Below are 11,920 nucleotides of genomic sequence, written 5' to 3'. Positions count from 1 at the left end.
TATAAGCTTGGAATTTAAATAAATAATAAATTAATGACGAAAAAAATGTCGAATTACATCCGACATGGGACCTAAGAGGAAAAAATCGATGTCGAATGAGATTCGACATTGGACCAGTAAGGGTTGATACCGTGAAGGGATGATGAAAGATGATCGACCTTGTATTTCCTGTGTTATACTTTAGTTTCCTAAATAAATTATAAATGTGATATTTACTAAACTGTTTTAATTTATTATGCGAACCCCCTTTTTTAGATGGGACTTGCATTAATTACATTTTTTATTATTTATTTTATTTTAGTATTTTATTTTATTATTTATTATGTATAAGGTTTATAGATCAATTAGTGGATTGCATTTCAAATTGCTAAGAAAACATTTATTTTATTTTAATCTGTGTTAGGAACAGCCTATGACGGTCGTCAGCCCCGTAAATGCCCAGACTTCCATATTCTTCTTCATCTTTGATGAGATGTCAAAAAATAATAGGAACAGAAGGATAACCTAGTATGGGACAACCGGGAGCATATCTGCCTTTGCACATTGGTGGGAGGAAACCACGTAAAATTCCTCATATTTGACCCCTTAGATTCAAAGAAACTTGTCTCAAATTTGAATGTCTCTAATATAGGTAAGGAACCTTTAACCTTACATTTTAATTTATGTATTAATTTTAAATCAAACACAGATTTTTGAGTCTACTAAGTATTACTTGTATTTTACTAACAAAAACACATGGATTGGAATATAGAAACAATTGTCACAATATTATTTTTTATGTGTTTTTGTTAATAAAATACAATTTAGTAGACTCAAATAATCTGTGTTTGATTTAAAATTAATACATAAATTAAAATGGAGTTCTACAAATTAAACGCCAAATCAATAAATACCTTACATTTTGTTTGATTTTTGTTATAAGTAGAAATGTAATTTTAATGTTTTTATGTTGATGATAGAATTTATAGTAACTTCCGATAATAATACAAAGTTTTCCGTGCCTCTTTGTTTAATTGGGTACATCCCAATAACTTCATTTGCACACTTTTTTTTAAAACTTGCTCTCTCATATTTAGTTTACTACTCTAAGCTGTTAATAAATAAATATATAGGGTGGTCCTTATGGAAAAAGCAGGAAGGAATTGTTAATACTTTACAAGTGTAAGTGCGTCATATCAATGCACTAATATACGTTATTTAACGAATATAATTGGTAAAAAATAGGAAATTTGCTAACCTTCTTTTTCTTATCTATATCCGCACCCAGTGGTGCATAGGGCACTGCATCATATCAACGCAGTGTTATCTTGATCGCTATTTGCATGAATACAAGGTGATCAGCCGTACCCTTGTGTGTTTTTACTAAAAATCAACAACCGAAATAAAGCTGTTCAAAATAAAGCAAACAAAATATTCTTTACGGTGATAAGTAATGATGTGCCTATCAGTACCTACCCACAATTTATGCACCACGGCCGTAATAGGAGTTCTGATTTTCCTGATACCTACCGCTAGCTTTTTCTAGATACGTCTTTGTGTAAACTCGAATACGTGTTTCAATCTATCGACTAAACGTCATATCCGTCCCGTGATCTCCATGTTACGAAACTATATTTTACACTTTTGGTTCCAATCGTTTGCAAGTTGCATAAAAAGCAAATGTTTGAAACATTTTTATATTTTAGTAAATATATGAAAGCTCGATATTGTCACAATAAAAAATAAATATTTTTTCTTCCAATCAGTTTATTGCAATAATAAATTAATTCACAGGATCGTAGGAAATTTCATTTTGCTTCGAAAATAATAATGGAAAACAATAAATAGCCTTTAGATACGAAACATCGCTCTTTTAGTAAGCATAGGCGTAGTTGTGGCCGGAGTAGGCGATGGGAGCGGAGTAGGCGAGCGGGGCGGCGCGCGCGGCGTATCCCAGGGGGGCGGAGTAGGCCAGGGGCGAGGAGTAAGCCAGAGGCGAGGAGTAGGCCAGAGGGGCTCCCGAGTAGGCAGCCAGGGGGGCGCCGGAGTATGCCAGGGGAGCGCCGGAGTAAGCCAGGGGAGCGCCCGAGTAGGCGGCCAGGGGGGCGGAGTAAGCCAGGGGCGCGGCGGCGCGGGCCACGGTGACGGCGGGGGCGGCGGCCACGACGGGGGCGGCGTGCACCAGGGGGTCCTTGCGCACCACGGCGTTGAAGCCGTTGACGGGATCGGCGGCGTAGTCCACGGTGCGGCGGGTTCCGTCGGAGTCCACCAGCGAGTACTGGCCCTGCACTATGTCCCCGTTGCGGGTCTCGTGCTGGCTCTTGTTGTCCCCGGTCAGGGAGTCCTGCACGTCGTAGGCGTAGCTGTACTGGGGATGGGGGTCGTACTCCGCGGAGGCCAGGGGGGCCACCACTCCGGCGCGGGCCACGGCCACGAGCGCCAACAGGACTGCCAACTGAAACGAACCTATTTGTTAGTTACCAATTACCACACGCCTACTGCTCGACTGATTTGGCTTTACAACAACAGGACTTGTACCTACCTTGAATGCCATTGTACTCGAGGATTGCTGAACTGCAACTGATACTGTCCTAGGCGTCGCGTCTACCTTATATACTCGGACTGACTCCTGCTTGTGAATACAAAAATGATATCCTTCTCCAATGCGTGACGTATGAAATAGTACTAACTTCATATTTGTTTGTTTCTAAGATATCTCTTGTGTTTAACATTACGCTAGTATCCGATTTGAATTAATCATTGGTTGCTGAACTGACGTGGCCTATTATTTATATTCTTAAACGCCTTTTAGCCATATTTTACCATTTAAGTAGTCTAGCCGTTAAAAAATGCGGTAGGTAAATGTCCTGCTCCATAGTTTAGTGGAATCAGAATGCGATATCAGACCATCATAAAAAATAACCTTTTAATACAATTGGTCAATATAATTAACCTTTTACTCTAGGTTTTCACCTCTTAGATTTTATGTATGTATCTCGTATTTTTCGTTATTTACAGCAAATAAATTTAAAATGATACAATATTGAAAATTATAAGTAGGAACGCTTAGTGATAGTGCTTAGTGAAGAAAATAATGGTAAAAATTGTTATTAAGAAAATGTATTTTTTTCTATAAAAGAAATTTAAAAACGATTCATCGATAGTATTTTTTTAAATTATTTATTCTAACTATTAACGTAGGTATAGGTTTTCTGTACTTCGAATATTTTTCCAACGATTTTTAATTTTTTGCATTTGTAGCATAAATCAAAATAAAACAAATATGAAATATAATGAAATCAGTTATATTGTGAAAACTATTTGATAAAAATGTGATTTAAAAAAATATCTCGCATCATTGACCTGCCTTCAATATTTTATAATCAGACACCAAAATATTATTGATTTCGTACAAATAGTTTAGTAGCTGAAAAACTACTAAAACAACATCAAAAATATTATTGATAAAAAATATATACGACGTAGAATTGACTTCGAAAAATATCGGCATTAGCAATTTATTCAATAATTGTTGCAAATATTACAATGAATTTATTTTAAATACTTGAATCAATATTTATATTATAATATGAAATAATTATCTGTTGTTTCTAATACAAAAGACGCAGTTGAATAATAATAAAAATAAAAATAAACTTGTTGGTGTGTGTGTTTTTTTACGAAGTTCATTAAAATCGTACTTTACGTATTACCTTCCATCACTTTTTTTATATTTTTTTTTGTATTTTGTATAGGTACGCATTTTTATAATGGTAAGCCACGAGGTCGTTTATAAAGACAATGCTGGTTTGCGGAGGCTGCAGACTGCGGAGCGGGGAATATCGACCTTCCAAGGCCGCCTCTCGGGTGTGGTCGCTTTATTACTTACTTCTTGCGATTTGTAGCACTGGTCAATGGTAGTAAGTACTGCAGACCGTCACCCATAGTCCACAGTGTGTACTCAATATCCAGTATTCTTACATCAGGTGCGTGACACGCAATGCCATTACATTCGGAGAACCAACTCACTGTTTCCTTTGGTCATTTAGTAATTTAAACTAATTTCTTTTTTTAGCAGGTTCTCGTTTTAAAGGATTTTTGTCATTATTGTCGTAAACTGAAATGCAACTCCGGTTTGTGAGATGCTTGTAAAATATCTCAGGGACAGGAACCGGAACGATTTATAAACACTCTTTACAAACTAGTTACACGTAATTAATAAATAAATAAAACCAAAGGAAACTTTTCACCGTCAGTATTTACATCACTTAGGCGTTGACAGATCAGTAGTTCGAATTATCGGCCATTATGTATGAAGAGATTCACCAATGTGGAAGAGGCGAAGAATGTTTGCAAAGACAGTGGTGTGGCGCTCTATTCCTTCTGCCTACCCGTGCTGAGCTGACGGTTAGTTAGTTAGATATTTTATAAAAAATATCAAAAATCTGCCCAATGATTATTCCTTTCCCCGTAAATGCCCAGACTTCCATATTGTTCTTCATCTTTGGATGAGATGTCAAAAAAAATAAATTAAATTTAAATTTGGGATGATCCCAATCATGGCATTGTGATATACCATAAACATGATAATTTGGAAAACATGTCAATTTCTTAACTTCCTCCTATAATTCTGCAATTGTATGTATGTAGTTGTTGTTCCACAATTGAATAATTATGATAAATTAGTAAATTCAGTTTTAAAACTAGGTAAAATGTGAAACTTCTACGACTGACCCAGTAATAAAATGGTTTTCTACGGGTTCTAATTTTATAAAAATTAAAATATTTAAAAAAAATAAACATTGTAGAGAAATCTTCTCTGCGATTCTGAAAAGCATCCTAATTTCTCATTTTTTTTGTTCCTTTATCCTGGTGCTCTAAAAATAGAAAAATGCGTTTTATTACCTAACGTTATTCTGCATTTTATGTAAAGACATACTATTGCAGTAACGTTTCTGCAATGTTTCTAATTAATACAGTCATCACTTTCTATTACGTATGTGAAAATAGTGCATTTTGTCCGAAAATATATATCGAGTTTTCATTATTTGTCTCACGTAATGCCTTTATTTAAATCATTAAGTCGCTTTGTCAAATGCTTTGGTTAATAGTTACGGGCTTGTTAAAAAGCAATATATTTCAACCAACAAAGAACTACTACTGGTAATGGTCAAGGTTCATACAGCTGTTTGAAAATGATGGGCAAATAGAGTTTAGGGCTTGTACATTAGTGTAAAACGAATTTTAATAGTTAAATGATCAAATTATAACAATCTTTGTATTTATTGAATGATGTAACTATATAATCGATGAAAATAAAGAAAACAATGTTAGGGTGATCAGTTTGGATGTTAAGAAGGGATATGATGAACAGTTGGGTTTATAGTCAGTAATGTTCAAATTCCGCCTCTGTAGTGTAATGGTCAGCACGCTCGACTGCCGTACTGGAGGTCCCAGATTCGATTCCCAGGGGGGATCAAATAAATATAAGTGATTTTTTCACTCTTATATTTATTCAATATTACCTTGGACTGGTACCGAAAGCGGAGGGCTGATCACCTTTCCTTCATGTGTTAGCGATCAAGATAACTCTGCGTTTATATGATGCAGTGCCCTACGCACCATTGGGGTGCGGATAAGGGTTTGAATTAATGAATGTTCAAATTTATAATATTATGTTGTGAATATATATTAAACCTTTATACATCGTATCTTATAATTAAGTCGTAAGTTTTTTTTAAAAATTAGACTGGACTCAGTTTTAGAGCTATTTAAACTGAATAGTTCTAGAAATGGTTCTAGAAAAATTATAATTTTTCAGAATACGCATTCTAGTGAAAATCGCTTCTTAGATATCATTTGGATCCATGAAGGTCCATTGAAGTGTATCTTAATTATCAAGTCTTTCATGAATTTATTTGTACATCAAAAACTTTTTTTTTAAAGCACACTTTTTAAAGAGAATTAATTGTTTGGGTAACATAATACAGAAAAAAATATCTTTTAAAAGTATTTTGGAAAAATTATAAGTGGAGATATCTAAAATTTACATATTATTTGGACCATATTATTATTTGGATTTTATTTTTTGTTTGATATGTTTAATGATCACTGATTTTATGAGATTTAAGTTTTGTGCTGACATTTCTTAGTGGAACTACATTTTATATAATAAAATAACAACTACATAAAAGTATATATTTTATTTTCACATATCGCTCACTCCTTTCAAGAACGTCATAAATCAAAAATCTTCAATTTTCAGTTGTGCATGTTTTCGGAATGCCCAAAAAATGTACTATATCCCAGCAAAAGGGGCATATTTTTAAATTAATATTTACCCGCTACAGGGCAGAAAATGTTGTTTCTGCATTTTGAAGAAAAGGTATTGTTTAATTATTTTTTAAATATACTTAATATTTTTCAAATGGAGAAAAAACCCTCGGGTTTTACCTAAAAAGATCTGTTGCACTGTAAAAAGTTCAATAAGCGGCTTGATATTTATTTTTAATACATTGTGTTATATTTTTAAACTTTAAAAACGTTCTCCTGAAAAATCAAGTTTTTTGATTTATGACGTTCTTGAAAGGAGTGAGCGATATATTAATTTTTTTTTTTTTTCATTCAAACCCTTTTTCGCACCCCAATGGTGCATAGGGCACTGCATTATAAACACAGTGTTATCTTGATCGGTAACACATGAAGGAAAGGTGATCAGCCTTCAGCTTCAGGTACCAGTCCAGGGTAATATCGAATAAATATTAGAGTGAAAAAATCACTTATATTTATTTGACCCCTTCTGGGAATCGAACCCGGGACCTCCAGAACGGTAGCCGAGCGTGCTGACCATTACACTACGGAGGCGGACAAAGCCTATATTAATATATGTAGAAAAAAGTATGTAATTGTTATTTTATTACACTCTGATTTTATTTTAACAAAACTGACATGAAATATTTTGGCTAATTAATTATAATTTAGTTACCATCAGATTGAAAAAAGTAAAGAACCATATCATATGTAAATTTTTAACATTTCAATCGATGCACATACCAACATGTACATATATGAAGTTTCACAGCACGAACACATAATTTATTAATAGGCCGATATAAAAAAGTGTTTATCGCGGCATTTACAATTCGCTATTATTTTCTTTCTTCGAGTCCACGTACTTTAGCCGTCAAACTAGTCTAGCTTAAAGGGCACTTGAATAATAGCCGTGTTCCTACACTCTGCCTTTTCATTTTTCTGGCATTGTATGTCCGTACCTGCCTTTTTGTTTTGACTGTTTTCAGAACTGACGGTCGGACGACCGACATTGAGAATTTACTAATTCCCTCGGAGACATTTCATCAGTAGTAATCGATGTGCTATGCTCAAGCATGCGAGGAATCAAAAGCGCTGGTGGCTGGTTTGTGACTTGATTATATTACAATATTATTGCGCGCACGTACAACTATTTTATAAGAAGAATAAATTGCGCAATAATTATTTCACTGAAGGAATCGTTAATCGCGATGTATTTGGCCACACTGAGTGATTCAAACACGATGTAGGAAGGTGGCCAAATTAACCAATGTAGGTTTGTGTGTTATGGCAAATACCTAAGTGTCAAGCTATTTTTTATGAAGACCAAAATAGCACGCTTTCTTCGGGTACATTTTTTGGAATTACCTAACGTTTCAGTGACTATGAAATCTAACAACGATATATGCACCACGGTTTATAATGTTCCTAAATAAATTCTAATTTTAATGGTCTTTTCCTCAGTGTGGACGAGTCAACTTCATGTTAGTATCATATTAGTTAGTTAGTTTCATATTATTTTTTGACATCTCATCAAAGATGAAGAAGAATATGGAAGTCTGGGCATTTACGGGGCTGACGACCGTCATAGGCTGGTTTGAGTGATCACTTTACACACGTGTAATATTCACCAATTCTATCCATTAATGTCAATAATTGGTAGAATTGGTGAATGTTACACGTGTGTTAAGTGATCACTTAAACCAGCCTATGACGATCGTCAGCCCCGTAAATGCCCAGACTTCCATATTCTTCTTCATCTTTGATGAGATGTCCAAAAAAAATGTAATTTATGTTTTTTTTTCGTTTATACTTACATATGCACAAGCACAACTTTATAACGTCCATCAGTATCATTGGTCTGTTTTGGATGGTTAGAACATAATGTTTTATACAGTCTGTTCACAGTTACTTTACCTCTAGTTTTTATTATTTTTAATTATTTATTCTGCCAAATAAATAATGATTTTTTTTTAAACTAGAGGTAAAATAACTGTGAACACACTGTAGCATTAAGCCCTTCATTAAAAATATATTCTATACAAGAAGTTTAAAAATTATTTTTTTTTTTAAAAAGTTAATTTTTCAATTTAATTTTTAATATTGTCAGCGTCCATCCTTCTTTGTCTGTGGGATTAAGGATGTAGTGTATTTTCAGTTCTTCAAATTATTCAAGATGTACATATGTTATTGTCTCCTCATGGATTCATGTCACAAAAATATAAAGAATAAAAATGTGTGCAGTAAGCAACAATTAATTTTATTATTCGATATCCTGAATTGATTTTTAGACAAGGAATTCTATTCATCATTTTTTCCACTTGTATTTGTCATAAGACATACTTAAATATGTACTTCAATTCAACGCTTTTTTTTAGGTAAACCTAAAAACAGTATCGGTTTGTGTAGAAAAGGAATCAAGTTGTGGCAAAGTGACCTCGAACCTAGAAACACTATTTGTGAGTCGACTCTCCAATGCACAGATCTATACATGATTTCTTAATTTCATTCATGGATTTTTTGTAATCGTATGTTTGTAAGTCGATCAGAAAATAATAAGTAATTAAACGAAATTAAATTAAATGAAACACTCATGTTTTAGCAACAAATTCGATTTATTGTTTTTTTTAGATTTTTCACATGTCCGACATATCTTTAAAATATTAATATTACATATATAATAAATATATATAAGTTATACAATGGGTCAAGCCTGAGAGAGTTCTGCTCAGAACGTTTCCTAGCGAGTGGCTATTATTGGTAATGATAATGGTCGAATAACAGAGGTGACATCACACCCTACACTTCCGTTATACTCACTTTGTGTGCAAATAATTCATAATACAGTCCACATTATAAATAGTAAAACATGCGCTAGGGCCTCTCACCCTCGGGTCGTACGTTCCGGTTCTAGCTCCATCTGTTCTCTTCTATCACGGCACAATACGTGATAATCGTATCTCTTCGTTCTCAATTTAGAAAAGCAAATAATCTTAATATAAAATCACAAATTGTGCTATACTTAAATTAGGGGATTATAAATATAAGGGTTGATTGAAAAAATCACAGACATATTTTAACGGACACAGACCACTGATGACCATATTTCGTGTAAAACTATAATAATGTGAAGCCTTTTACTATTTTCGCATCCATAACCCTACATATAAAACCCTAACTAGTTTTACAACCGATGGTTTAAATTTACAACTTGCGGTGGCTGTCCGAACCGTCCCCGTGTGTCAGGTTTGTACATTAGTTGCCGGTATTCTACACTGCATCCCTCGAATGGCTGGGTACATTCTCTCGCTCCGTTGGAAAGAAAAGAAAAGAACTGTCTGGACTAACGAGAGGGTCCGCCGAGCTGGACGCGCCCGACATGCCGCATGCCCGACACGCCCGACACGCCCGACACGCCCGACACGCCCGACATGCCCGACATGCCCGAGCCCGGAGGACCCGATAGACCGCACCGATCTGCCACTGCGACGCATTACCCTCTTGTTTTATACACAAAAATATTCAATTTAATTACTAACGTGAATTTTAGACAACATTTATACCAGAAATTATGTTAGGTAACATTTATTAAGAAATCCAAACATTTTTAGATAATTTGTACTGGTAGTTATACGTATAACAAGAATTTTGGATAAATTTGTACTTTTGATTTTGTTTCATTATAGTATATACGACATAAATGCTCTTTCGGCAATATTAGACATACACATATTAATTATGGCCTGCCTCAGTGCGATATCGGGTGGCTGGATAGCCGCTCACCCTGGCGGCGGTTACACCCGCGCGACCCGTCCACTGGGTGACCGCAACTAGCTCCTCACCCCGGCAGCGGTTACATCAACACGGCCCGCCTCACTCTGCCTTGGGTGACTGTAACTAGCTCCTCACCCTGGCAGCGGTTACATCAACACGGCCCGCCTCACTCTGCCTTGGGTGACTGTAACTAGCTCCTCACCCTGACAGCGGTTACATCAACACGGCCCGCCTCACTCTGCCTTGGGTGACTGTAACTAGCTCCTCACCCTGGCGGCGGTTACATAAACACGGCCCGCCTCAATCTGCCTTGGGTGACCGCAACTAGCTCCTCACCCTGGCGGCAGTTACACCAACACGGCCCGCCTCACTCTGCCTTGGGTGACTGTAACTAGCTCCTCACCCTGGCAGCGGTTACATCAACACGGCCCGCCTCACTTTGCCTTGGGTGACTGTAACTAGCTCCTCACCCCTGATACGGCTAGCCTCAGAGAGATATCGGGTGGCCGCGCCTAGCTGCTCACCCTGGCGGCGGTCGTACCTCTCCGTATACCGGGTGGCCGCAACTAGCTCCTCACCCCACCACGGCTTGCCTTATGCAACATTTATTATTGTAATATATTAATGTATACACCTATTATCTCTCAACACATTTAACAAGTGCAGTTGCTAAGTAAAATCATATCGTGCAGGTGATCGCCTATTACCCATTATTACATCAAACAGCAATACACCTTTATAAATTTTGTTAATATAGTGCTGAATATTCTAAAGATGGATCTCAAACTGAATTTACATACATTGGACGGGCAAAAATTAGATGGCACTACTCGTAACTAGTACCATAAAAGCGATATGGAAAGTGGGGATGGACCCCAGGTACCGTTACTCACCTGCGACTGTACTCCTTTTCTGCTTGGTAAACTGCACTCAATGTATGTCAGCGGATTCAACTACTATTCCACGGTTACATCAAACACCAATAGATTTACATTATATTCATTTACTTTAGAGCAAATAATGACTACTTAATAATAATAATGATAATAAACCAAGGAGAGGAGGATAAAATCATAGGTATAAATAAAGGAAAAAATAAAACAAAAGTAAAATTATAATTTTGTTAATTTTTAATTGGATAATTCCTAACAAACAATTATATTAATTTGCTTTTATATCCAACGTAAAACATAATAACATCTATACAACGTAAACGACGAAGATAAAATAAAAATTTGGATGTTTATACTCCTGGCAATGCAAGAGTTTGAAAGAAGGTACAATTTTGTATTATCTTGTAGATTATAATCGAAAGTAACATGAGACATGTGGTGAGCTCATAACGTGAAGCGTCTTCTTATTACTTTGCTGCCAAAATACGGATGAACATAAAGGAACTTTTCCACAAACTCAAAACTTCCACAAATATATAATGCATTGCCTACATTTAACATAATAACATTAATGTAATTTAATTAAAGAAAATGAGGTAGAATGGTAAGAGATTGTGCTGGGACTAGAAGGAAGGTATCGTACGCGGCGTTCTAGCCCCGGCTGTGGATGCTCCGCAGAGCCTTGATCTCGCAAGAATACAACAATAAACTACGCTGCAGAGATTCAAACTCAAAACCATACAGTTATTTCGGCTACTCGGCTACTCGCATTCCCTTTCCCGGGAGCTCGCTCCTCGGCTCCGCTGAACCTGCGAGTAGGACATACTTCTTTGTACTGCTTTATAAGACATACGTTATTATTGCCCGAGACATAGCACTTACTGCCAGTTCTCCTACTTATGTTTAATATAAATGTTACGTAAAATCTGCGTAGAAAATAAACGGGCTCGCCGGGAGAGCCAATA

At 36.0% G+C, this 11,920-nt stretch overlaps 1 protein-coding gene across 1 annotated transcript; it reads right to left on the bottom strand.

Moving 5' to 3' along the window:
• Positions 1–1,728: 1,728 nt before the first annotated feature.
• Positions 1,729–2,564, bottom strand: LOC148305714 (larval cuticle protein A3A-like). Its single transcript, XM_088266290.1, has 2 exons — positions 2,522–2,564; positions 1,729–2,434 (listed from the first exon to the last, which is right to left on the bottom strand). Exons 1-2 carry the CDS (start codon positions 2,531–2,533, stop codon positions 1,853–1,855), a joined length of 594 nt encoding a protein of 197 aa, XP_088122416.1. The 5' UTR covers positions 2,534–2,564; the 3' UTR covers positions 1,729–1,852.
• Between the last annotated feature and the right edge of the window lie 9,356 nt (positions 2,565–11,920).

The sequence above is a fragment of the Brachycentrus maculatus genome, unplaced genomic scaffold (assembly GCF_059751285.1).
Source record: "Brachycentrus maculatus isolate JH-2025_06_01 unplaced genomic scaffold, ASM5975128v1 h1tg000263l, whole genome shotgun sequence".
Classification (NCBI taxonomy): Eukaryota; Metazoa; Arthropoda; class Insecta; order Trichoptera; family Brachycentridae; genus Brachycentrus; species Brachycentrus maculatus.
The sequence above is the reverse complement of the archived record's forward strand: the minus strand, read 5'-3'. Positions and strand labels throughout refer to the sequence as shown.